At 40.2% G+C, this 27,911-nt stretch overlaps 1 protein-coding gene across 2 annotated transcripts in view; it reads left to right on the forward strand.

Moving 5' to 3' along the window:
- prkn (parkin RBR E3 ubiquitin protein ligase) overlaps window positions 1-27,911 on the forward strand; it is a 423,212-nt gene that overhangs the window by 121,110 nt on the left and 274,191 nt on the right. For both annotated transcript variants that reach the window (XM_007889436.2, XM_042332972.1), the window contains exon 3: window positions 27,038-27,272. In XM_007889436.2, the coding sequence (XP_007887627.1) occupies window positions 27,038-27,272 (235 nt within the window). The remainder of the gene's footprint in view (window positions 1-27,037; window positions 27,273-27,911) is intronic.

Raw genomic sequence — 27,911 nt, forward strand, 5'->3', positions numbered from 1 at the left:
ATAGGAAGAAACATCTATCTGTTTCCTTCAGTTAATACAATGGTTTGGATTTTCAATTTCTTTTGCCTTCTCAGAAATATTCTCCAAACATAGTTGTCTATTGAATACAATTGAAAGCAGCAATGAGGAGAAGAACATAAAGTGCTTTGAGTGAAATTCTATGGTACAAAAAAGGCACTTTGGAAAACGTTTTTGGCCTGTGGACAAAGTTTGCTTTGGTTATGCTGGTGTGTAAAGTATTTTTTAAAACTCTGCAATTTTCCTTTTATTTCCCTTCCCCCTCCTCAACATTCTTCTGAAATCCCTCTGCCATGCGCCCTCTGTTTCTATTTTCAAAACCCATCTGAAAGCTTTGACTGTTCCTTCAGCAACCTCCCTCCTCCCCTCCCCAAACTGTCCCTCCAATCTCCCTTCCTGCCCAGGTTCTTATTCAGTCTTTGTAAAATGCTTTGAGATTTGAGATGACATAAAAGGCACTCTATAAGTGCAAATTGTTGTTTCTCTAGTTCTGTCTTATTATAGGACTGCCTACCATTTTGAATTTTAAAAAAATTGCTTGGTTGGCAAACCTCTATTTATTTGGTAAAATACATCATCACTTCAGTATTATGTTATATCATAGAATTATACAGCAAAGAAGGAGGCCATTCAGCCCATCGTGTCTGTGCTGGCTCTTTAAAAAGTGCTATCCAAATCAATCCCACTCCCCCGCGCTCTCCCCATTAGCATGGTTAAAGTTACACATCCCTCTGTAAACTTTTTTCCCTGCACAATATTACAAAAAAAGTATGACAAGCATTTTTCCATGAGGAAAATGCCTCTTTAATAAGAAGGGGGAAACAAAAGTTAAGTTGTATTATTTGTATTGTTTAACTTGAGAAACCTTTATCCACAGAGGAAAAAAAATCTCAAAGTGCCAGTTGCTTTGTCAATACACAAGGCATTTCATGTTATTATGTTATATTGAAATATAGTCAACACCTTGCAGTGAATATTTATGAGAAATATAAATAAATTGAAAATATAAATCATTTCCTTGCAACGCCCTTTGTATCAACCGCTGGAAAGAGTTTAGCCGTTTGTCCTGTTAAATGGATAATTTTCTGCTGAAGGTGATAGATATCTACAGGCTTACAGACAAACTATGTTGAATCACGTTTTGCCTGTGCCTGCTATTTCAATAATCTAGGTGGTTACTTTCACTTGCACTCCAGTGAAATTCATTCCAGCCAGCAGTGACTTCTGGAGCTGCAGCATATACAGGAAAACCAACACCTTGAACAGGTCGACTTGAGACTTTATTCTCGGAGCAAACTATTTCTTGAATGTTTTCTTTAAATGTGAACAATTCAAGATTGCTATCAAATATCCCAGTCTAAATGAAATATTAATAATAATCCTTGCATTTGATATGGCGCCTTTCAAATCAGGAGGACGCCTGAAAGCGCTTCACAGAATTTATTTTAAAGAGCAATGTGTATTTTTCAACCAAACTTGGCAGTCAATTGGCACACAGCAGGAATATAAATTACTGCCTCACTCTACTGCCTTCCTGAAGTATTGACAGTTGTTTTTGTTTGATTTTTATAGTTTGTTTACAATGCACATCCAATACCCATAGAGAGAGGTAAAATGAAGATGTTTACCTGGGCAACACTGTGAGATAGAGTCCAGCAGATTGTACATTTTGCTGAGGCACAAACAGTATTTTGGGGGGTTTGGCGCTCCCGGGTTAAGGAACAGAAAATCAATCAGAGTTCCTTCTCCCAATCCAGAAATTCCTTGCTGGAACATGCATGTGTGTGGTTATTGAGTGAGGACAGGATTAGGCTCAACAGTGATGCATTCCAGGCTTGAATAATCCATCAATGCTTACTATTGAGGCTCATCTAGGAATAATGGCTACTTGAGTGAGGTACTGCAGAGCAACCAAGGCCAGTACAACCATACCTAAGTGGAGAAACAAAAAGAATCAAATACCTTAGGAAAAGAATGAGAGGAGCAAAACCAAAATGCTCTAATTTGTGAGCAATTGCTTGAACGATTTTAAGAGAATGCATAAAAGTGAAGGTATCTGACAATTATTATTATAATTGTGTGCTGTTGGTTCTGATTTTCTGTACATGCAAAAAAATGTACAAAAACAAAGCGAGATAATCATATTTGCTGCCAGAGTTGTCTTTTTAAGGGAAAAGGAGAAGTCTAACATTGAGGTGAAGGCCTCCATCACTTTAGAGTGTGCCTTGTTTGTGAGAATACTACTTAAAGCAACAATTTGCACAGCACTAGTACCTTTCACAAAGGATAGCATCTTGAAGTGCTACTCAGTATCAATCCTGTGAAGCGCTTTGATATCTCAATAACACGATAAGACACTGAATCAGATGTAGACATTATTACGACTTGGATCACCGAGCAAACTGGGGAGGGAGTTTGAGTCTGGACTAAAGAGATAGATAAACAAATGGATTTTAGGAGGAGGTTGAAGATAGAGGAAATGCACTAAAATCTAAACAAGTTTCATTCTTGACTCTGTTGTGTCTCTGATACTTTATTACCATAAAGGTTCCGAACAGGAGTCTGAACATAAGTTGTGAAGTACTGTCAGAGAAATGTCACTGCAACACTGAGGGCCAAATATGCCCCATGCAAGATTCATTAACATCATCTCAATTTAAAGATTCCTAATTGTACTGTAAAGCGGCCAAGCATATGTTATAAATAATATAAATAATCCTTGCATTTGATATAGCGCTTTTCACGTCTTCTAGACGTTATTCAGTATTCTTACTGTTTTCAGGATTTTTGACAAGGTGATCAGGTTGCTCATCATCGGATTTGAAGATGACAGACAGTGAAATTGACTCTGAGTGAAACGAATGGCATTTTCCTCTCTGTGCTGGATGTAATTTGACTTCAAGCAATTTTGGGATGTATTTCACTATGTGTGTCAGAGCATGTAACACACCTTGCATATTATTCTGTTATGTTTTGTATATTATATTTTTGTTTCCTTTAACTGTCAACAAACAAAGCCCCATGGCATTCCGGTACATGTTGTGTGAATCAATCCAACTCTAGTCCAAGTGACATGTTAGAATATGTAGTTGCTGGCTGTCAGGGACAAACCACTCTACTTCATTATCAACTGCACTACTGCATTTACATTGGTAGAGTGCCACCAACAGTTGTAGAGCCATTGGCAGCAATATAAATGGGGTATGAGCACTATTTATGGTAGGGTTGGATAATTCCACTTGCCAACTCGCCTGCGGCAAATGACTTTACAGCGATGCTGAGTTGCAAAGCAAAGCAACTCAGCAGCTTCAGAAGCACATCATTTTGTTTCTCCTTCCACTGCCAAACTGTCATTGTTACTTTTCTGTTGCATTTGTTTCTTTATACACTGTTGCTATTTTCAGGATTTATTTCTACTATTTAGATTGGAGTATCAGTGCCTCAAGAGTTTACTGCCTAGTTTAAACTCTGGTTTCCTGAATGATTTGCTGAATCATCATTTATAAAAAAACAGCAACATTGAGTGTGAATCATGAGTCAGCCTGACTCACTTTACCTTGGATTCAGAAGATTGTGGGTTCAAGCCCAACTCGTACACTCTGGGCTGACTCCAGTTGGGAGTGTGCTGTGTTGCCAGAGGTGTTGCCCATATGGATGAAATGTTAAACCAAGGTCCCAGCTCAAGGAGATATTAAAGGTTCCATGGCAAAAGTGAAGGGAGTTTCTCCCGATGAGGTATCAACAATTCCCTAGATAAAATTAGTCATCATTTCTTGGCTGTTTATGGGGCTTCTTGTGCGCAGATTGCCTGCCACATTCATCTACAAAAATATACAGCTAATACACTTTACAGTGAATCCTGTGAAATGCCTTTAGACATTCTCTTGACCTGATATGAAATGCAAGGATTATTATAATCATTATCTATCATCGATTCAGATTTGGAGCCCAGTTGAAGGTAGTTTCTGAAGCACAACAATTTGTATTAAATTGCATATACTAAATTCCGCTAAACGCATGTGTGAGTGAATCAATTCAGCCACTGCTAAAAAATAGTCCCTTAAAAGTTCTTTGAGTGGTTTACTGAATGGTTGAAGCAATGGTATGGAATCTATAAGAACCTGTAACACACTGTCAATGCTCGGTGAGTGTGTCTGCTGTGAATGCACAGAGCTTTCTTCAGCCCGGAGAGTGGTAAAGAGCAGAATTTCTAAATCAGGTTTCCTGTTCTACATTGCTGTACTACTGGAAGCAATGCATTATCACTTCCAGTTGCCCTAACCCAAGCACAAGTGAGTTTTCTAAACAAATAGTCCTACTTGTTAATGGGCGAGTAACCTTTGAAATGCTTTCCAACACCGATCTGCGGCTGGTATAGTATAATGGTGTTGTTTTGTAAGCTGGTTTCTGGCACAGCTGAATGCAGGAGCTCGAATCACTTTGTCAGGTGTCAATCTTCAAGGACAGACTTAGTTAAATCAAAAATCTAATATGGTTCCTGACAGATTTCCATCCGACAGACATTTCTAACAGCTTTATATTATAAAACCTCGAATGTGCATGTTCACTTCATAACCAATGCTGTCAAAACATAACTCTGGAAAATGTGCATCATTGATTTTTGCTAATAAAACAGGCCGAGTCCAGCTGCGCTCCCTGAATTTGGTTACGGTATTAAAATGTGTTTCAGACCAAAATAGTGTCGTAACTTTGCTTAGTGGTGTAGTTTGGGGAAAAGTAAACGTAACAGCTAGTTTGAGGCTTGCCACATGTGCTCACCATGTGGATTGTGAATGCCTCCTTCTGGTTGTTGTTGGGACATCATAGGGGCACGACAATGTTGTATATCAAGACTATGAATTCTGGTTATGTGTTGACAGCAAATATGAAAATTAGAGCTATTTGTGTACAGCAAAGATAAGTCTATTGCATTGTGAAATTGTCTGGGTGGATTGTGAATGTCAACCCAAATAATCCTATTCTGGGGACTCCAGGATCAGTCTCAACTTCATATTTGTCATAAGTCAGTTTGATAGATTTACCTTCTTTGTTTTGAGGTCTTGATGGCACACAAATAATAGACAAAGGCTACTGTTTATCTCAAAATGGCTTAAAGCACATTTATTACTGCTGACAGTTCATAATGCACTGTGTCAAATCATAGGAAAATTACAAACGATAATTGAAACAGTAGTTATTTTCTTGCAGCTGAATGTGGACAGGACGGAAGCATTACTCTTTGACTCCCTTCAAAGTCTTCACTCCTGTGGATCTAAACTCCTCAACCTCCCTAGGTCACACTCAGGCTCACCGAACCAGTGCGCTATCGAGGCGTCCGGTTCGACCCCTAGCTGTCCTTCCTCCCCCACATCCACTCCCTGACCAGGATCGCTTTCCTCCACCTCCGCCACATTGCCGCCACTGACCGTACCTTACCCCAAATGCAGCTGAAACCCTTGTGCACGAGTTTGTTACCTCCCACCTGGATTACTCAAACACACTCCACTACTCAAAAAAAATCCAGCTCATTCAGAACTCTGCTGCCAGTATACTGACCCGGACCAAACTCCTTGCTCCCATCTCACCATTTCTGGCCAGGCTCCACTGGCTCCCCAACACCGAACGGATCAACTTCAAGATCCTCACACTCGTGTTAAAATCTCTTCACTCTCTGGCATCTCCCTACCTCTCCGACCACCTCACTTCACAATCCACCACCCAGCACCTCCGCTCGACTGGCACCGGCCTCCTGCTCGTCCCTCACACCCTCCGCCCCACCATTGGAAGACGCACTTTCAGCCACTATGCCTCAAAACTCTCCCTCAACCCTCTGCCTTGTCCCCTCCTCACACCTTTTTCAGGTCCCGCCTTACGGTCACCTCCGCGCCCCCCCCCCCCACCCAGCCGGCTCAGAGCCAGGTTCCGCCACTGTTAAGCGCTCTGAGACGCTACCCTGTATGGAGAACATTATATAAGTACATGTTGTTGTATTTTCATTTTAAATGATTACATTTGGCATGAGCTGTTAAGTTGTTGCTTGGTATTATTAGGAGTTTGAAATCAAAGTGTAGTACACAGCAGTTAAGGCAGTTAGATGGATATGACTCGTTTTAAGAGTCAAAATTAATTTTATGCATTTTTAAAACTTTTGGTCATAATGACCTGTGTTTTGCTGGTGTCGTCACTGCATCATGGTGTCGTTTTTCATTTGATGGATTACTTTAACTTTAATCCTAAAATTTTAATGGACTAATATGTGTATTGTGCTAACCATGTGGAGTGCAGGTGTCAAAAAGTAGAATTGCAAGTGTCCATAATTATTATAATTAACATCTAATGAAAAGCAATCATCTGGAATCAGTAGTTTCAGTATACGATTAAGGGCATCTGTAAATCCCTCAGTACACATCTGTTTATCTTGTGGTGTTTGGTTTTGATGTTCCCAGTGCTTGAATAACTTACTCATGCATACTATGTGTAGCAACATTCACAAATGATGCTGATGCTGGAGTAACTAAGATGAGTTACTGGGGGTTCAGCAGCATTAGTGAACAATACCATGTTCATTACCTTAAGGGGAAGAGGGTCAAAAGCAGGAATTTAAGGAAGGAAAAGAGACCCTTCTGTGGCTGAGTCATTTAGAACCAAAGGCATAGAACCAGAACTCAGTATATGACCTGACCTTAAACAGAGCTTGAGTCCTCTCAATGGATGGGGGTCACCATCTCTTGGCCAGAGCATCACCATTGAATAAGGTTTGGATGAGCATGACTGGCAGAGAGCTGGACCTGAATTGTGCCATTTATTGGCTGATCGTAAAAGTAGGTTGACAAGCACCAAGATTGTTCTTCTTCCCAGAGGAAAGGAGTGGATGGAGTGATGTTGTCGAGAAAAACAGCACGGTCATTTCAAGGAGAGGTGGGTTACGGGTACAAAGTGGATACTTTGAGATGAGCGATTTTTATTTAAAAGATTTAAATTCATATCACGTTAGTTCGAAATGCATAATCTGTCTAATTCTCTAGTTTTTTTATGAGCTACGTTTTGATCTTAGAGATCATCCGTAACCATTTTTGACATGACAAAATGCAGTAATTTTGTAGTGAATGTTCTTGTCATATACTCAAACATAGGCTTTATGATCTTCTCATAGAAAATTCTTGGCCTCTCCACAAAGGCTCACAACTCATCTCAGCAGGAGGTGGGGAAATAGCACTTTCAGATTTTAAAAAAACACAGTGGCACAATAGTTTGGAGCTCTCAATGTTCTTCCTCACTGTGCTGCCTTACATCCATACTTCACCATCTTTAGCACCAATAAATCCTGACATTAATGTTCAGATTTAGTAAATCTTGACTATTAATAGCTAGATTTATTAGATTTTGAATTTAATGTTCAAATTTATTGCATTGGGACATTCAGCGCAGATTCAGTAAATGCTGCCACTGCAGATGCATTCCAATTAACACATATCACGACATCCGATGTGTACATATACACAGTTAGAGGACAAAAGGACAGGTTTGAAGGAGTTGGAGGGCTGGGAGTGTGTGAGTGACATTTCGCTTATTGAGTAAAGAAATTATACCAGTGTGATAGGGATACTCGAGCACTGATCTATTTATCCTTTATGCTGTAGTAATGCTTTGTGAGGTTATCGGTTTATGTAATGATTAAAACATTACATTTCTATTCTTTACTGGTCTTTACCTCACTCTACAGCAGAAGGAAATTAAATTACTGTACATTTTGCATTGGTGCAGCAGTTGGAACAGTGCAAGAAATGTTGTCCACTATCATAATTTTAAAACAATTAAATCATGTTGTATTTTAAATTGAAAGTTGATATAATTTCATAAATGTGAAGACCAAACTACTATTTTAATGTATCTGGGCATTAATGTATTATAATGAATTATAAAGTGATTAATCAAAGGTATAATTTAAGTAATTTTAACATTAAATCTGGGATTTACTTATCTGAACAAATAAAATCAGAAATGAATACTTCTTGTATGAAGCCAATAGAAATTCATCATTGAGCGCTTAATAACCAGTGTCTTACAGAGTACACAATTTAATAGAGCTAGACTTAATTTATGAAATAGATGTCAGGGTTAAAGGAATTTGATTTAGTAAATCATTATTATGCAAAAAATTTCCACCCTTAAAAATAATCCTCATCAAAAGAACTGCTCTGTAGTGGCCTGTCTGACATGAGTGACATTGTCTGACATTGCCCACCTCTCACCGTACCTTACCCCAGACACAGCCGAATCACTCGTTCATGCGTTCATCACCTCCCAACTCGACTTCTCAAATGCCCTCTGTGCCGATCTCCCCAGCTCCCCATACACATATATCTCGCTGATCCAAAACTCCACCGCCTGCATACTCACCCATACTAAACTCCATACCCTCATCACGCCAGCTCTAGTCGTGCTCCACTGGCTCCCTATCGCCAAATGGATCAATTTCAAGATCTTTTCACTCCTTTTCAAATCCCTTCATAGCTGGCACCTCCCTACTTCTCTGACCTGCTTACCCCCCAACCCACAACCCACTGCCTCCGCTTGATTAGCTCCGGCTTTCTGCACGTCCCTCGTGCACTCTGTTCCACCATTGGCAGCTGCGCTTTCAGCGACTAACCCCCGAAACTCTGGAACACTCTTCCTCTATGGGACACTAAATAAATGTTTGTTGTTGTGTGTGATTGAGAATGTGTGTACGCTTATCCTTTTGAAACTAATTATCATCAAAATGAGAATTCCCAATCCTGTTGTACAGATTGTTCAAGTATAAATGGGGGAAGATGGGAAAGGTCAGGGGAGAGCGAAGTAATGGTGAAGGTAGGGAATGTGGTTATTGAGCAGCAGCCTGACTACGGGGTTAGTAACATTAATCTTACTAGGATGAGCTGCAGTAAAACTGACCCATGCATACACAAATTGGCATCTCTTATCAAAAGTGTCACAAACCATCAGCTATTTCAAGGGAGCAGCTGATGCTTTTTGACACATCTACATACTAACCGGTAATGCTTGATTATAATTTTATAGATCAGGCATAATATTTAATTGCTAAAGCTCTGTCATGGGCAGCAGTTTCTTTCCTCTGAGCACCACTGCTTCTTTCTTGCACAGGCTTCGGGAGGTCATAAACTTGACAGCTTTCAGAATAGATAATTCTAACCTTTTTCCCAATAATCGACTTGCCACCTGAATTAACACTGCACAACTTTATGGCCCTTCACTTACCACCACTCATCTTGTTTTATCGGAAGTTATAATTTGCAGTGCATTCTGTGTGTCTCCCTGCATGAGATAATTGCATTTTACGGATGTGGTAAAATAATTTCATACTTGCCACTGGATCCTTGCAGGATTGAGAGGAAAAAAATGAGAATTTCTTTTACTCTTCATCCTGGGAATAATTTGGCCACAGTTTGCTTTAGAGGAAAACTGTATGGAGATTTGAAATCTAAAAAAATATTCTGAGGTCAGATTTAATTTCTGTACTTGACAGAAATATATCCATATTGTTGCTGTTGCATAACGCAGGGTATCCAGGCCTGTCTGTGTAAGCCTTTATGATCAATGTCAGCACTTAATATATCAGTACTACCTATATCCTAGTTGATACTACTAGAAGCTTATCACTTACAACAACAAAGTGATTAAGGTGGGGGGCTTATGTTTTATCTTCCCCAATCTCGTTCTTCAGATTTTCAATCAACATTACACCATTTCCTGATGATGAAAGAAGATTACAGATGTCTTCCTGGACTTTGGGCTCTTAGCCTAAACTGATATTCCTACACAGTACTGGGGGCAGTGTTGGAGGTTCCATTCTAGGGATGAATTCAACACCTTCAAGTGGACATTAAAGATCCTTTGACAGTATTTGAAAGGAGTCCATTTTCTCCTTGTATCCTGGCCAACAATCCTCCAGATAAATTAGTTCGGGTTATTTGTGAGGTCTTGCAGTTCACAGATCATCGGCTAATACAGTCACTGTTGGCAGTTATTGCTATTAAATGCATTTAGCATGTTTTGACTTGCTTTAAAATACAAACTCTCTTGTTCACGAGATCTACCCTCTTGGACTTGGCGAGGATCAAAATGTGTCTGTCCTCCATTTCCCCGACCTCTCCATGAAAGGATCCACTCTGTCCCTTTATAAGGATATTGCTGAGATCGGGGCTTTACTAGGCAGGAAATACTATTAATATATCATTATAATACTATTTTACCATGGATGATACCTAACAGTGCCTATCTACCTCCACCCTTGACTCCAGAAAAACTGCTGTCCTGACAGAATTTCTGTCAGACATCAAATCCTGGATGAGAGCTAACTTTCTTCAGTTGAACGTCAACAAGACTGAGGCCCTCCTGGTTGGCTCCGTCAGCACCTCTACACCTCAGGCGTTGACAACATCATCATCCATGGGTGCACACTCCACCCTACTAAACCAGTCCGGAACCTTGGCATCTTGTTTGACCCTCAACTATCCTTTCTACTCCACATCCGTGCCATGATCCGGTCCCCCACCTCTGCAACATCGCCCGGTTCCAACACTGTCTCACCGCAGGCCGCCAAAACCTTCATACAACAACAACCACAAGATTACATTTGTATAGCGCCTTTCACGTTGGGAGGATGTCCCAAGGCGCTGGACAGTGTACAGCATTTCAGACCCGAGCTGGGGTCAGGGGAGGAGAAGGGAGGGGAAGGGAAGGGGGTTGGCTGATGGCATGGTCGAAGAGGAGGGTTTTAGGCGGGACATGAAAGAGGCTAAGGAGGTGGCGAGACGGAGGGATGGAATTCCAGAGGTTGGGGGCAGAGTGACTGAAGGCTCTCCTGCCAATGGTGGGGCGGGTGGGTCGGGGGACGTGGAGCAGGCCGGAGCCGGCTGAGCGTAGGGAGCGAGCGGGTTGGTAGGGGGTTAGGAGGTCACAGAGGTAGAGTGGGGCAAGGCCATGGAGGGCTTTATAGGTGAGGACCAGGATCTTGAACTGGATCTTCTGAAGGCTAGGGAGCCAGTGGAGTCGGGCGAGAATGGGGGAGATGGGGTCATGGAATTTGGTGCGGGAGAGGACACGGGCTGCAGAGTTCTGGGTTATCTGCACACGCCTCATAACATGAACCTTCATAACATCCAGGCTTGACTATGCAACCTCCTTATTTTTCGGCCTCCCCAACTCCTCCCTCCATAGGCTAGAGATGATCCAGAACTCTGCAGCCCGTGTCTTCTCCCGCACCAGGCTCTTGACCCTATCATCCCCATCCTTGCCTGACTCCACTGGCTTCCCATCACACAGAGGATACAGTTCAAGATCCTGGTCCTCACCTTCAAAGCCCTCCATGGCCTCGCTCCACCGTACCTCTACGACCTCCTAACCCCCTACCATCCTGCTCGCTCCCTCCACTTAGTGGGCTCCAGCCTGCTTCATGTCCCCCGCCTCGTCCGCCCCACCATTGGCTGGCGGGCCTTCTGCCACTCTGCCCCCACCCTCTGGAACTCCATTCTGCAGTCCCTTCATCTCGCCTCCTCCCTCGCCACCTTCAAGACCCATCTCAAGACCCTCCTCTTCGACCGTGCTTTTGATCTCCCTGCTTCCGCCCCTGCCTCCAGCCTCCCCGACCCCGACCCCGACACCCAGCTCGGGTCCGTAACTCTGTCTTTCGAGCGCCATGGAACGTCCGCCCGACGTGAAAGGCACTTTACAAATGTAATTTTGTTGTTGTAGTTTGACAAATTATGTCATGTGTTTTAAAGGAAATCAGTAGATTATCTGTCGAGCTGTTCCAGGATACTGTTGACATTGGTTACCATAGCAACTCCAGCAAAAGCCAGTGACAGCTTTCTACACATCACAAAAGCTCTGTAGCGCTTCTTTTCCGGTGTAAACGTAAGCCTTGAAAGGTCACTATGGAAGCTGTGAAATAACTAAGTGCTGCAGTTTGTGTGATGTTCCCAGACTTTCAGTGATCTGTTTGAAGTGCTGTGTGAGATTTCCTGGTGCAGTCAGTAGTGACCCTTCTCTCAAACCTGTAATTAGTGGCTTCTGGCCTCAACTAATGAAAAGCACAAGCCATTAAAACAGATGTTTCAAGATTTCTCTCATTTGCTTTGAACTGAAGCATAAGGCTAAACCATTTGTGCAGTCTGTGTATTTCTTAATTGCCATTAATAATAACGCAGCGTTCATTTTATTGAATGTTGACGATAATTGTCTCTGATAAGCAATTTGACATAATCCTTTGTTCTTTGCAGAATTACGTTTATTGACTCTTTTCTCAATTTCACACTGTATTCTGCAGATATTTAATTTTACTCATTTGTATATTACAAGACTCGCTTTCGAGTATCAGCTTAAATGACACTCTGGGCTGTCACACAGCACAAGACAACTGAACAGAAAAAAACATTGTATAGCTGCATCTCCGCATCCTTTCTGTCAAAGATGTTCTTCCCCAAATTGTTTTATTTGGAGGACTAAAGAAACTTTAACTGAATTTTTTTCAGTTTTCATTTTTGTTTGCAATTTGTAAATGGCTGTCTGTTCTTCAGGTGGGTTTCAAAGATCTCATGGCACTATTTGAAAAGGGAAGAGAGTCTCTTCCAATGTCCTGGCCAACAATCCTTCAGATTAATTGGTCATTCACTTCATGGCTTTTTGTGGAACTTTACTATGTGCAAAATGGCTCCTGCCTTTGCCTACAAGGCAGTAATTACTGTGAAGTTTTGTGAGGTGGGTTGACTTATACAGCGCTATAAAAATGCTTGTTCAGAAAGGTCACCTCTTAATGAATTTACACAATCACTGTAACAACCAGCAAATTGTTGAAAAAAAACAGTTAATTGTTTATTTACTGGACAACAGAACACTTTCTTTTCATAAATTAGCAGGATTTTCAATGGAAAGGACAAAATATATTTTCATATGGAGACTATTGTGTTGTGTTAATGTTCCTTCACAGTAGTTCTTGGTAATTCTACATAGAAATTACAAAGTAATTGGGCACTTTCTCTTGGGATTTCCCTGATACATGAAAGTAAACAATTTCCGGGCCAATTTTATATGTCTGCAAAGAACAACAATGATTTGCACTTATATAGTGCCTTTCTTATCCGAGAATGTCTCAAAGCACTGTAAAGAGACAGAGTGGGACCTCGAGATGGGCGGAGGCGGCCGAAGGTGCAGTTAAAGAAATAGATATTCAGGTGGGTCTTAAAAACGAGAGAGAGTAAGGCAGAAGGATTTTGGAAGAGTTCCAGAGAGCAGGACAAAGTGGTTGAAAGCTCACCCACTAATAATAAGATGCAAGGAGCAGGGGACATGAAGCAGGTCAGAGTGAGCAGAGGAATGGGACTGAATGAGATCATAGAGGTAAGATGGGACAAGGCAGTGGGGATCATTTGAAGGTGAAGATGAAAATAGGCACCCCAAAATAATCGCAAATAATAATCGAGCTTTGTTAAAGGATATTTTATGTCATGAACTTTCTTTTTTTGAAAGTTTTTGAGGGGCAATATTTTATTATAGTGAGTGCAGTACATTTTCCTGAAATTCTGAATTAGAAAGCATTGAAATATCAGTTGAAAAAAGAGCAATTTTAAGTACGACTTGCAATGTCCAAGAGCTCCGGGACGCTACCCCGCGCGAAGGGCACTATATAAATGCAAGTTGTTGTTTTGTGAATGCTGTTGAGGTCACTTCTGCACTTTGTGTTTGTGTCATTTCAGAGTCCATGCAAGCCTTCTGGGCAGTAAATTAAAACAAATCCTGCTCACCACCATTGGGCGTTCATGCAGTTATACAGATCAAATGACAGACTTTCATAGTTAGTTCTTTTTTGTGTAGATTAAAAAGTTCCCTTGATTTTTTGCTTTTCATCTTGCGCACTGCTTACAATGTCTGAATAATGGCAGTGGCTGTTTCAATTGGACATCTCTTTTGCACTGAATGAAGCCGTAGTCAAAACTTGTGTAGACAGTACGTTTCTCTTTTGTATCCTTGATATTAAGACATTTATTCCTATAAAATATATAGAATGCAAATTATCAATGATACTGATGTCTCCAGATTACGGAAACTGTGTTTTCAAGTTCTGTGACATCCACTCTGCAATTAAAATAAAATGCCCTAAAAATATTTAATTGAGATTTCACTGGCAATAATCCTTGCATTTGCATTTTGATATAGCGCATCATCACGTCTTCGAGATGTCTCAAAGCTCTGCACAAAACATAGTGTAAAGTGAATTGACTGTATTTTTGTGGGCGAAAGGCGGCAGCCAATTGTGCACAGCAGTGTCTCCCGCAAACAGTCGTGGATTGAGTGACCAAATAATTTTTATTTGTTATTTTGAAGGAATTATTACTCCCGGAAAAGTGATCTGCCAATCGACTAACAACCGGGATCCTATGTACTGCGAGGTAAACAAAGTGGAGTAAGGAAACTTACCCAATGTTACACCCTGCCAGGAATCAAACCTCGGACCTCTCACTTTCTTTTTTTAAAAATAAACAAAATGTTAGATGGGAATAAGGACAGGTTATAGTTGAAACATTATAGTTAGCTGCAGATGATCATTTTCCTTCTTACCTTGAGTTAGATTTCAAATGTGAATCTTTCTGGGAATCTCATGCCCGAGTCTTTCTTATTTAAATTGCATGTAATCTTTTCTCTGCAGCACATTCGTTTAAAAAGGTTATTCGATGCAAAGCAGAAAATGTAGAATTCTAAATCAAGATAAATGTTTACATTACAGCATTCATTACTTTGGTACCACCCTCTCCCCCTCACCCAACTAACACAGAATTAGAGGAAAATCGAGCCATGTAATTTTTATTGAGTATGTACCTAAGTGCAGGACATACGTATGTGGGATAGTTAACTTAATTAGGCATTGGTATTAGATAGCCATCTCTGACTTGAAATACATAAATATTCAACAAGTGAGCTGACCAAATAACCCACGAGTGATAGAGTCACAAGTGGGCTGCGAAGGTCAGTTCACTCATTGAATATTTATACTATTCATCGAGTCTAAGATGGATATCCTATTTATGCCATGACATTTTAATCAATTTTACAGACATGCCACTGTAGCAAACTGTTTTCACTTTCAAATTTTAAGATGGAGAATGGGCCCTCACTTTCTTCCTCAGCTTTGCTGGATGTGGATGTGTATAGGCAAGTGATGCTTGAGTATAGTTATTGTGAGTAGATTTCTAACTGTTAAGATGGGACTGAATATTGAGAATGTTAAGTGACAGGCCAACTATTTTCAACAATTTTCAGATTCTTCCTTCCTTCTGCTTTGAATAAAGTTTTCCAAACATATTTGAAACTTCTATTTCTGAACCAGTAGAGGTATCGATTGAAACCGAAGAGCTGAATTATCTTTAAATTGCATCTGCCCATCAATACATAATGCAAGATTTTTTTAAAATAAAATTTCTTTGCTTCTTACTAATGACTCAGTGGCTAACTGCTGTAATTGATTTTGCAGCGAGCGGTACAGAGAGGAATGTGGTCTGTACTGTGCTAACCAATCTCAAATATGGTGTTGATGGGTATGACACAATTAACCTTAATGCCTCTGGGCACTCTGACAGGAAAATTGAGAAAAGTCACTGTTGATGACGCCTGTTCAAAAACTTCTACTGAAGTATGCAATAACTCTACAACCAGCCATTTTTTTGCGCTTTGTTAAAATGCTTTGAGATATTAAATGCAGAAGACAGCTGAACATGACTAAGACAGAAGTCATCCTCCTCAAATCCCACCACTGCCTCCTCACTTCCAGCTCCAACCTTCTCAATTCCTCTAATGGTTGAAGGAAAAAAACATCAATCTATTTAAGAGGGGTGGGGAGGGGGTCATGTGAAGTATAAACAATGGCACAAACTAGTTGAGCAGAATGGTTTGTTTTTCTACTATATCATTCTATGAAATTATTTTTAACTGTGTCTCTAATAAAGACTGTGATAGGGCACGAGAGTCCTGGATTTTACTATGAAGGGAGTGCTTTCTCATTAAATGAGGAAGTGATGGAATGTTACAACTTCATAGCCAGCCCTAATGAAGCATTTGAATGCAGCAGGTGATTTAAGAAAGACCTGGTCACAGTTTAGGGTTTGCATGTAATTTTAATTATATATATTTTTTGGACACATTTTCATCTATGTGACAATAAAATGTTTATTTGATTTACCAAAAGTAACTTAATTTGTTTTTTCATGACCTCAAACATCACCAACTCTCAGAGGGATCTTCATGTCAGCTTCACAGCACGACTTCATGGAATACAAGCTGCCAACATTAACATCCCTCCATTAACATAAATCTTGTGACATGTGGTTCCATCATAAGTTACGCAACAAAGACATCAGTACTGTCATGTCAGACTGAGGACAAATGGGATGATTGAAGCATGAGACTGAAGGTTAAATAGTCAATCTTTCAGGATATCTTTAATTTGACAATCAAATTAGCATAACATTTATAAAGTAAATTGTTACTGTTCAGCATTAAGGCATTTAAATTTTCAACCCTTGTTTTGTACTGCTTTTGTACCTCCCCCCAAAAAACAAGTCTGGATGAAAAATGCTCAAAGTAAAATGTTTTAATATTATAGAAAGTAGATTAAGGAGTTCAAAAGGGTGGGAAGAATTAACAGCCCTCAGTAATGGTCAGCAAAGCAAACACAAAGGAGTTATGCTGTACTCAAAACATTGTCAGACGAAACCAGGAGTTTTGTTGGATATGAAATATTCTTAGACCGAATATTTTGATCAGCTCGGTGCCATTTACTTACTGTTTATTCTACATATCCCTTGAGTTGCCTATTCCTTTAATGCAGCTTCATTGAGGCAGCACATTTACCATGTGTGGGACTGTAAATGTCAAACTACACTCCACTACTCTGCCAGGTATGTGGAGCACCAATTTGCTGTTGCACTGGTTTCTTCTGCTATCAATCAAGTTTGGAATAACATTGCAGAAATCTGCCCAAACTGACCCTGAAGAAACACAAGAAGAGAAATGTCACTTATTCTCAATTCTGTCTGTTCATTGGAGTTAACATTTCAAAATAAAGGCAATTTGGCATAGTGCAGCGTCCCCCAAGAGCAACCTGACTACTAGTGTTTGCTGAAAACTTGTCCAGATGCACATGGGAAATGATAGGGGCTTGTGGTCCAATCGCCAAACTGGCCATGTTACATTCAGCAAAGCCAGACAAATGACACTGAAACAGTGGTAATTACTAAGCACTAATAGAGAAACTGGGCAATCCAAATCCACACAGTGTATATTCCAAGTTGTGGTGAAAAGGTAACATGAGCACAACTCCCTCCACGTTTAAGTGTCAGTGACAGGACAAGTATCTAAACAGTAGTGAGGCTGAGATGCAGCTTTTTATTGATCCTTCAGTTAGTCTAACTGTATTCATGGTGGGTGGCCAAAATAATTATAGATCGAATGTCCAACTACACTAATAGGCTTCACTGCCTAACTGCTGCAGATGTGTAGATAAATTAGCGATGATTTACAATCACTGAGAAACCTGCAGAAAAACTCAATACTTTCATTCGGTTCAGGTGTAACCTTTTGCTCCGAGGAGCATTTACGTGAAAAATGACTTGCCTTAAAAAGTCTTCTCTTAATTATTTTTGCGAAATTATTTTTAAAATTCGGTGTGAATTATGGAGTTCTTTTTAATCTTATATGAAGTATAAAGTAATATTACACATTGGTTGAATATGAATTTGAGATGATAGATAATTAGATGGGTGTTTGTGAACAGCTGTCGAAACCTGATCTAATAGCACTTCTGTTCATTTATTATTCAGAGATCAGAAAGCACTGAAGTGATGAGATTTGCCAAACCCAGAGTGCTGCAAAAATAGACCTCAGTTCAGTTTAAACTGCTCGACTAAGTGGTCATTTGTACTAAACTGATCAATTATATATAGATATTATTGTCTTCAAGGGGGTTCAGCTGATGCCAGATTCAAGAATCATGTGGTTTAGAACCATTATGTGAACCCTTTAGTAGAGATCACAGCCTTGAAATCACTCTTTGGTATATATTATTATATATTTATATATATAAAACTGTCCCAATTTTATTTTGTTTAAAAAAAACTGCAAAGTAAGAAAAGAGGATGCCACACACAAAGTAACAAAGTTTTTATAGAGTATACTTTCTTTTGGACAAAATCAGCAGGAATTGCAATGTTTCCTGCCTGGATGCATTCTTTCAGAATCAATTTATAATCATTTTAAGAGTTGTGCTCATCCCCCAAAACATGTCCTCCACCTCTAAGGACTTTGCTCTGAAGTGACCATGCCTTCAGCTCCCTTCTCAACTCTCTACCCCCTCCTCCCTTCCCTCCCCTCACCCCCCTGCTCGGGTCCTGACCCAACTGTACAGTGCCTTGGGACGTCCTCCCGACGTGAAAGGCGCTCTATAAATGGAATCTTGTTGTTGTAATGAATTTCAGGAAAGTTTTCTTTCCTTTGCAGGATTGCTTTGGAAATATTATTAGATTTAACTATTTGGCAGAAAAAGCTTTAAAATAAATGTATAATCTTGAAAAGCATGTGTTCAGTTGTGTTCAACTGAATTGTAACATAATCGTAAATCAGAGATGTTTGTGTGATAATAATCCTTTCAATTTGATGAGGCATCTTTAATGTTGAAACGTCTGTATTGTGTTGATATAGGGCATAAATCCAACAACATTTTGAGGCAGAAGTGAGAACACTACCAACTAAACAGTTCTCATACTGATGTATTTACAAATATCTCGGTTTCCCTTTATGTCACAATTTGGCAATGCCCAGCAAAGATGTAAAAGAAAATAAAGGGTGACTCGATTTGCTTTTCTATAGCTTTTAAGAATGTTGGATATATGAGAAAAACAAAATGCTGTCTGATCAAATGCTGTGGTTGAAGCAGAAAGCATGAACATATTTAAGAGAAAACTTGATGCACACATGAGGGAGAAGAGAATAGAGGTGTGTAGGTGAGGGGGTGAGCTCACGTGGAGTGGAAATACTATTCAGGACTATTTGGGCCAAATGGGCTTATTTCCCTGCTTTAACAAATATTGTCGATTCACTTTACAGTCTATTCTGTAAAGCGCTTTGAGATGTCTAGAAGACATCAAAGCGCTATATCAAATGCAAGGATTATTATTGTGTAAAGCGCTTTGAGATGTCTAGAAGACATGATTATTATTAATGGTCTATGTAATAAAATGAATGATCAATAATAATCCTTACATTTGGTGTAGCACCTCTCAAGTTGGACGGATGTCCCAGATGCCTCAGAGGTTATACGATAAAGTTAGTGACTGTGTGCTTTGTGGGTGAACATGGAAGCCAATTTTACACGCAGCAATATCCCACAAACAGGCATGAAGTAAATGTTTTATGGATATTTTAAAGCTCTCAATTCAGAGATTGGACTGTCTACAGTGATAGAGCTCAATTCCCGAGTCGTGAGTGAAATGCAATGGCTTACATAGAGTGCTTCATGTAAGAAAACATCTCAAAACACTTTACAGAGATGGACTGGGCGCTCAAGCAGGGTGGGAGACGGGGTGGGGGGAATGTGGCGGGAGTGCTACCCTGAGATGCAATCAAAGTGTTAGGATTCAATCTGCTGGGAAATAACAACAACTTGAATTTATATAGTACCTTTCACGCAGGGTAGCGTCCCAGAGCGTTTCATAGGGAGCCATTGAAGCCTGATGACGATGAATGTGAGGGTCTCACAGAGCCTGGTGTGGCAACCCATACACAAAAAGACAAAGAGCCAACTTAAGTGTTGCTGAAGTTAAGAATGTGGGCTCTGTTGCCGCACGAAACTCCGCTCCCTGATCACCCCAGTCCTTGCCAGACTGCAATGGCTGCCTATCCCAGAGAGGATCGATTTCAAGATCCTCACCCTCGTATTCAAGTCCCTGCACTCCTCTGGCCCCCTACCTCTCTGACCTTCTCTCTCCTCAAAACAGTACCCGTTGCCTTCGTTCCTCCAGGTCTGACCTCCTCCGAGTCCTCCGCTACACACTCGGCGGATGGGCCTTCAGCCACTATGCCCCGAGGCTCTGGAACTACCTTCCTCACTCCCTTCGCCTCGCTCCCTCCCTTCCCATTTTCAGGTCTCTGCTGAAGACCTTTCTTTTCGACTGCGCCTTTGGTCACGTTCCTCCCCCTCCCCCTGGCTCGGTCCCGGGATCAGTTACTGTAAAGCGCTCTGAGACGCCGTCCGACGTGGAGGGCGCTATATAAATCCAAGTTGTTGTTGTTGTTGCTTACCTTTGTTCAATAGCTTGAGCTTCTAAAAGTAAAGGAAAATACTTTAATGCAACGGGAGTAATTGGACCCTTCTAGGATTTTATATTGTTTTGCACTTTTAAACTGTACATATTGTGCTGTTGACATTTACAAAGTATTTTGCATTTGTCTTACGAATTGCAAATAAAGCTAGTAATTACTTTTCTCCAGAACGTCTGTTCTATTCCCTTTAGAATAGAGCAGAAGATGTAGATCCTGCATTTCAAGAGACTAGAAGCGTAATGTGAGTCCAGGTATCAAGTAAGCACATTTCTGAAAGTTGTGTGACTGTTAGACCTCAGGCCTATAGCTCTGTAAGTGGGGAGAAGAGAAACAATTCAGCATCCAAGTTATAATGAACAAGAATCTGCTTATCCGATCAAGAGCGAGGCCATTTTTCATGTGCTTATTCTTAAAATCTCCAAAGCGTTGATATACTATTTTATGATTTAAAATTGCTTCTTGCTGTTAGCCAAATAACGTATGCCATGTTTCATATTAAATTAGTTTGATTTTTACTCTTAAATGACAAACAGTTATGTTATTGTTGATGTGTCACATACAAACGCATAAAGCAATTTATTTAGAAACCCTTTGCCCATAACATTTCATAAATAATAATGAGTTTGATAATTTCTCCAGCTTGAAATGTTTAGGTGGACATTGTACTTTTCATTCCTCAGTGTGTTGTCAGTTTTATCCATGCTATCAGGCGGTGTGAATACCAGATATAAATACCAGCACCATGGGCTAGTCTCACACATCTGATAACATAGGGAGCTTTGGCAAAGAATTGGATATAGGTTGAAGGAAGGAAGTTACTCTCACTCTGGAAGTGACACATGGCATAGTGAGTAATGTAAATGGAGAGTATAAGATACTAAATTTCAGTTAAATTCTCAGAAAACAAAGTTAAGGAATCAAGTGAAAATGAGCAAAAACATATTTTAGAAAAGAGCTCTGTCATTTTAGCATGATATTACCTGACATCTAGGTGTCCTGAGATGAATTATATGAATTGAATGTCATAAGTTCTAAAAATAAGAAGAGCTTGCTATCTCTAAAAAGTAATAATAGTAATATTTCAAATTTCCAACACCAGGAAGACTGGTTTCCTATTCCAGGAGCGATAACAGTGTTGAGATCAAGGATAATTATGGGGCCATTTTGAGTGATCTGATGTTTATTAAATTTAGTACAAATTGAAAGTGATTTAGTTATGGTGAAAAGAAGATGTTGAAACCCATTGTGCTACAAGCATGATGAAATTAAGTAGCAAATGGGGTACTGTAGAGTAAAAATAAGTTGTACAATGCTGCTCATTACTGCCAAAGGGTGTTATCTGCACCGATTGTATCAACACAAGCTGGCATTTATATACATTACTGTCTTCCCATCTGAATGGAAAAAAAAATGATCTTATTTATTATTAAGATCATAGAACATGTCGTAGAATTGCTCTATTAACCTATGCCTAATGCTTTCCAGCATTAGGTAAGCTGAATGCGACATTCCAGGGAGAGAGTCCAACAATCTTATGTCTGGGATTTCCATGTGTAGGTGGGATGCATGGAATTCTCAGTTTGGTTTGGATACTCTTAAGCATGGTGATGGGTTTCTGCATGTGTCAGACACCCGGCTGACCAAAACAAATCAGAGAATTATAGAAATGACAGCACAAAGGAAGCCACAAGCAGCATTGTGGATATGGTGGTGCAAGGTATTCCACTGACATTATTTGTGGTATTCCGTACTGACTTTGCCCAGGTGAGTGGGATAATCACTCTCTCACTCTATATTGTACTAACAAAAGTCTACTTCCAATCAATAATTCAACGCTAATGTTTTCCAATTCCTACACGGTTGAGCTTATCACTTGATTATCTTGCTGCTCCATCCAGTCAAACAAAAACTCCCAAAAATAGTAGGGGGAAAATAGAAAGCAAAAATGTCTGAAACCACACAAAATCAGTCATCAACTGAAGGCACTTCCCACACAGTATATGCCAATACATCTCTCCTTCTGCAGGCCACTCAGTCCCTCCTAAGAGAGGCAAAAGCCAGAGAAAAGCCATGAAAACAAAGGCCAATTTCTACCACCTAAACATGATCCTAGCACCAGGTGTTGCTTTTTCCCCCTGCTCCACTTTCAGGAGGGACCAGTTAATATGTAGTTGGGAGAAACGGTGTCCATCATCTTGGTACACTTGCCTTTGGTGCCACTTGCCTCTGAGCTGATCCCAACAATGCTCATGAGAATCTGATTTTAAATCACTAATATTCATCTGTCTCAGTACTCAGAATGTTTGTAACACAATTACTGAAAAAATCTTGCAACACAACAGGGGCTATGTTTGAAACAACAGAAAGCTTGATGGGCATGGAAAACCAAGAAAATAAATTAATCTATTGTGCATTCTCTGATTTCAGCTTTTCATCACGTTATGACAGGATATGTCTTTGATTGTCACTTCAAGTTTGTCACAGTAACTAACAGGCACAGTGGGATAATTATATGTGTTTCTCTTGTTTGTGGCTCTTGGAAGTCATGGCATACCCTTCATACATCTCTCTGACTCTGATCGATGGAGTTGCAGCTTTAATGTTGAAAATAAAATGATATTCCTTTTGGATTCACCAGCAAAATATACCTTCTGAGAATGAGACAATTTGAACTGAATTGCTTTTGATGAAAGATTTATGAAGTGCTTATGTGTTCACCAAGAAAGATTAATACAACACTAATGAGAGAAGAGATTGGCTGCTTCTGATCATAAAACCGCAAAAGCTATCGTACTACGATTTTGATCAAAATATTCCTAACCAATTTGTGTTGTTATAGCACTGTACCAAAAAGGTCATTGAAAACCTTTGGTAGCCCCTATCAAATGTGTGATTATTTGAATGGTAACAGGAGGCTTTTGCTGAAATAATCATAACTTCAGTTTAGCTGTTCACTGTTCCGTGAGAATCCTTGTACTCACTTTGTGAAATTTAAATTGGTTATTCCATTTTTGGTCGGTGTGTGCTTCTACTGTCCTCTATATACAGTGATACAAAAATCCTTTTCTGAATATTTCCCGTACCTCCCTGAAATGTCCTCACAAGTTTCTGTGGCTTTTCTAAAATTCTGAATAAATATACTGAAACAATGGTTCTAACTCTTCACGCTCATTCCAATTTCAAGTGTGAAGTGTAGTTTGCTATTTGAAATAGATATTTTGTGTAAAAAAATTATTACCATTAATTTCTATGTTGCACTATAATGAACTTTATGTTTGCCGTTTTGGTAAAATAATTTACATCAGTTTGCCCTTCCGGGGGAGAGTGTTACTCTGTTCAAGACTCAGGGAAATTTTATGTGTAAGCAGAATATATGTGGAACTGTGTCTGGTTTGGTTACTCTTCACAGTGGCGATCGGTTTCTGCATGTGTCAGATACCCAGCTGACCTTAAACATAGCCTCTGCTGTTGTTGCACTTTAGTTCTTAAGAAAAGACATGAGGAAAACACCGGTTGATTCGTCTACCAAGATTCCTTCCATTCCTCATCAAAATGTTTCTCTTTCCCCCAAAGGCCATCTCTTGATGATCCAGCTGAGATTAGGAATTCACAATATGAGGAATCTCAGAGGGTGCCTGTGGCTTATTGCTTCATGATACAGTCCATTATTGCAGTACCATTTTGCAGCACACCTCCAGCACATTGAAGTTTAGATTGTTTTTAGATTTAGTCTGGGCAGGTCCATGAATATAAAAGCCAGAATCAACCTTAAAATACCTTCACATAAAATGACGCTTACCGATTTAACATTATTTGTTGTTTCACATCTTCTATACTTACCTAGAATTTTATACTGTATTAAAAATCACACCGATAAAAGGAACAGGTCATGCCTGTCAGGATTTACCGATGTGTTTGGCAGTAGTACTGAGGCATCATAGTTTTTTCTACAATTAATCTCCTGGAATGGATTGGTAAGGTTCAGATCAGTTTTTACAGCTTTTTCCCACTGGCACTTTTGTTTTTTGTGCAAATACTCACTAGAATAGAAAGCTGGAGCCGCACACTGTTGTCCTGAAGTTGAAGGAAATTATTGAAAGTGTGTTATATCTGAAGGCTGCAAGGATTATTGCACATTCAAAGTCATTTGGAGAAGAATAGTTTAACCGATAGTCTGACATTTGCCTTGCTTTAATCTTGGATTTTAATCTACTTTTATATTAGCAAATTTTTATCAAGTGGTTTGTGCAGAGTTAAGGCTGTGGTTTGTGACATTAGTGGGCTGCAGTGTCCCTTCCATTCTCTCCTAACACCAATTGGTAAGCAGTAGCAGGAATGTTTTCTGATATCTGCCAGATCTGCCTCTAGTTGTGTTTCACATTTTAGTTCCTTAAAATGTTGTGTTCTTAGGATAAAATTATTGTCTTACACTGGAACTTTGGAAAACGAACTCAAAATCCATTAAAAATTGGACACATTTTGCCACATGGTCAAAAAAAGCCTACGGAAAATGAGCTTCTGAATTGACTTTTCCAAAATCTCTTACAGTCCTACATTTTAAGAGAATGCTTGTAACCCGAAGAACGTGAGAAATTTTGGGACCTTTAGGCATACAATAAAACAGTACAATAAAAATTATTATCTTGAGAAAAATAGTAGAAACCAGAAAGTGAATTTGACACAAGTGACTATCTTCCTTTTCAGTTTTACTTCACAAGACTACAGGAGAGGTTTGGAGGAAGAGCTGTAGGCTTATTTATCTCATCTTTGCACAACACTCACTCAATAGTCCTCCCATTCACAGCATAAGCTATTTTTTTAAATAAGTTCGGAGTCCTGGCCTCAACCACCCCTCCTGGTAACCCATTCCAGTTGCAAATTTAAAAAATGATCTCTGTCCTGAAATTACCATAAATCTGCGTCCTTTTGTTCTCCTGGCTCAGCCCATTGGAAAGTAATGTTCCATGTTCAACTCTCTCAATCCTTTTAAAATCTTATATCCTCCTTACATAGCTTTCTAAGATCTTCAGTGAGTTGCCAATTTTCAAGGCTGAAGAGCCCAAACATATTTAATCGCAGCTTGTAGTTAATTCCTCTAACATTGGAATCATGCTTTTTGCTATCCTTTGTCTTAGTGACCAGAACAATATGCAGTACTTAAGGTATGGCCTGACCAGAGCACTATATAGCTTGAGTATGACTTCAGGGGATCTGAACTGAGTGAACTAGCACTCTTGCAACAATGACAACTTGCATTCATATAGCGCCCCTCACGCAAGGTAGCGTTCCAGAGCGCTTACATTTGGGAGAGAGCTTAACGTTGGGACAGCTTTCAGCTAACCCACTTACCAATTTCTTGTTTTATTTTCAGAAAATTTCAGACTTTATACATTTCTATGTACTGTTCTATGTCTGTTGAATACAGACTGGTTTAAAAAAATAACACAGTGTAAATCTGAACCTTGCCTCGTGGGTGGGTAAAGGCACATTTTGGTGCAACATCAAACCAAACAGGTCAGAAGGTCACAGGTTCAATTCTCAGTCTAGCTGATCGCAGCAAAGACACCATTTGAGATGCTACAATCAACTTTAGCCCTTCCACAATGGGGAAGCAAAATCTGTCTGGTTTCCCACTGCTTGATTTTGTTGCCCTCCCACTGCTTGATTTTGTTTCTTGGTGGTTTTCAGACACAGTGTGTCTTGTGTCCTCACCCAAGAACATTCACCAGTAAGAGAGCCATTCCCTTCACGTTCGGCCTTTGAACCATCCAGAATCAGTGATTATATTCTGGAGAGAAAGGTTTGGACCCTCTCGTCCCAGGCAGTGGCCGCATCAGCATCCAAGGATGCACACTCCAGCTCACCAAGCCAGTCAGGAACTTGGGCATCTTGTTCGACCCTCAACTGTCTTTTCTCCCTCACATCTGTGTTATGATCCACTCTGCCTTCCCCCACCTCTACAACATTGCCCAACTCCACCACTGCCTCAGACCTCAGGCCGCCAAAATCCTCATACATGCCTTCATTACAACCAGGCTCGACTATGCCAATGCCCTGCTTGTCAGCCTTCCCAACTCTCCACGAGCTGCAGATCATCCAGAACTCTGTAGCTCATGTCTTCTTCCGCACCAGACTTTGTGACCTCATCATACCCACCCTCGCCCGGCTCCACTGGCTCCCCATTTCTCAGAGTATCGAGTTCAAAATTCTCATCCTCACCTTCAAGGCCATCAATGGCCATGCCCCCTCCTACCTCTCCAATTTGCTAACCCTTATCAAACTATCCGCTCCCTCCGCTCAGCAGCCTCCGGCCTGCTCCATGTCCCTCACCCGGCCCACCACACCATCGGCCATTGGCCTTCAGCCTCTCTGCCCCCACCCTCTGGAACTCCATCCCACATTCCCTTCACCTCACTCCCTCCCTTGCCTCCTTCAAGGCACGTCTCAAGACGCTCCTCTTCGAACATGCCTTTGGCCACCTTCCTATCCTCTCTGCCCCCCGCTTGGGTCCTAATCCCTGACTGTCCAGAGCCTTGGGAATACTATCGATGTGAAAGCTGCTTTATAGATGTAATTTTGTATTGTATTGTAGATTTGTTCATTACCCTGTCTGTTCTTTAAATCTAATTATTTCTTTCTTATCTATCTGCAGAACTGTGACATGATCCAGCAAAGTACTGTTCATGTGGTACAAAGCATTTCCAACCCAATCCAAAGTTCAGCTAGTAATTCAGGCAGTGGGATTCTTGAGAGGAGGAATGGAAATGAAGTGATCAGCTTAACTCAAGTGGACCTCAGCACTTCTGTGTTTTCTGGACAATCTACAGGTCTTGCTGACATCCACGATATAGGAGACCATACTCCCTCCACCCAGACTGGAAGTTCAGGTAAAGATCTCAGCAGATTTTTTAACAATAGACTATAGTCACTTGTTTAACTCATCCAACATGTTATAGTCTTGCTGTTCTAGGAGCTTAGAATAGAAGGATTGAGAGTCTACATTTCAGAACAGTAGCCTTTGAAGCCTAGAGTGCAGGGAGTGAATCAGGGCTTTATAATAAGACAAGATAGAAATGGAAGTAGTTTTGAAGAGATTTTGCAGAGATGAGGATTGGGCAGTGTATGGTCATAATAAACAAAATAAATAATAATAATAATCCTTGTATTTGATATAGTGCCTTATCACATCTACGAGACATTTCAAAGCACTTCACAGAATATACTGTGAAGTGAATTGACTGTATATTTTGTGGGCGAAACCCGGCTGCCAATTGCGCATAGCAGTGTCCTACAAAGAGTCGTGGATTTATTGACCAAATTTATTAATTTTTTTTTGAAGAGATTATTATCCCCGGAAAGCGATCCGCCAATCGACTAACAACCGGGTTCCTACTTACTGCTGGATATACAGGCATGTGGAGTAAGGAAACTTGCCTAACATTTCGCCCATCCCAGCTAGTAATTATCTAGGCCAAAGTATTTTAGGAATGAAAATAAAGATTGTTATATCAACAGTGTAATTATAA

The sequence above is a fragment of the Callorhinchus milii genome, unplaced genomic scaffold (genome assembly GCF_018977255.1).
Source record: "Callorhinchus milii isolate IMCB2004 unplaced genomic scaffold, IMCB_Cmil_1.0 Scaffold3, whole genome shotgun sequence".
Classification (NCBI taxonomy): domain Eukaryota; kingdom Metazoa; phylum Chordata; class Chondrichthyes; order Chimaeriformes; family Callorhinchidae; genus Callorhinchus; species Callorhinchus milii.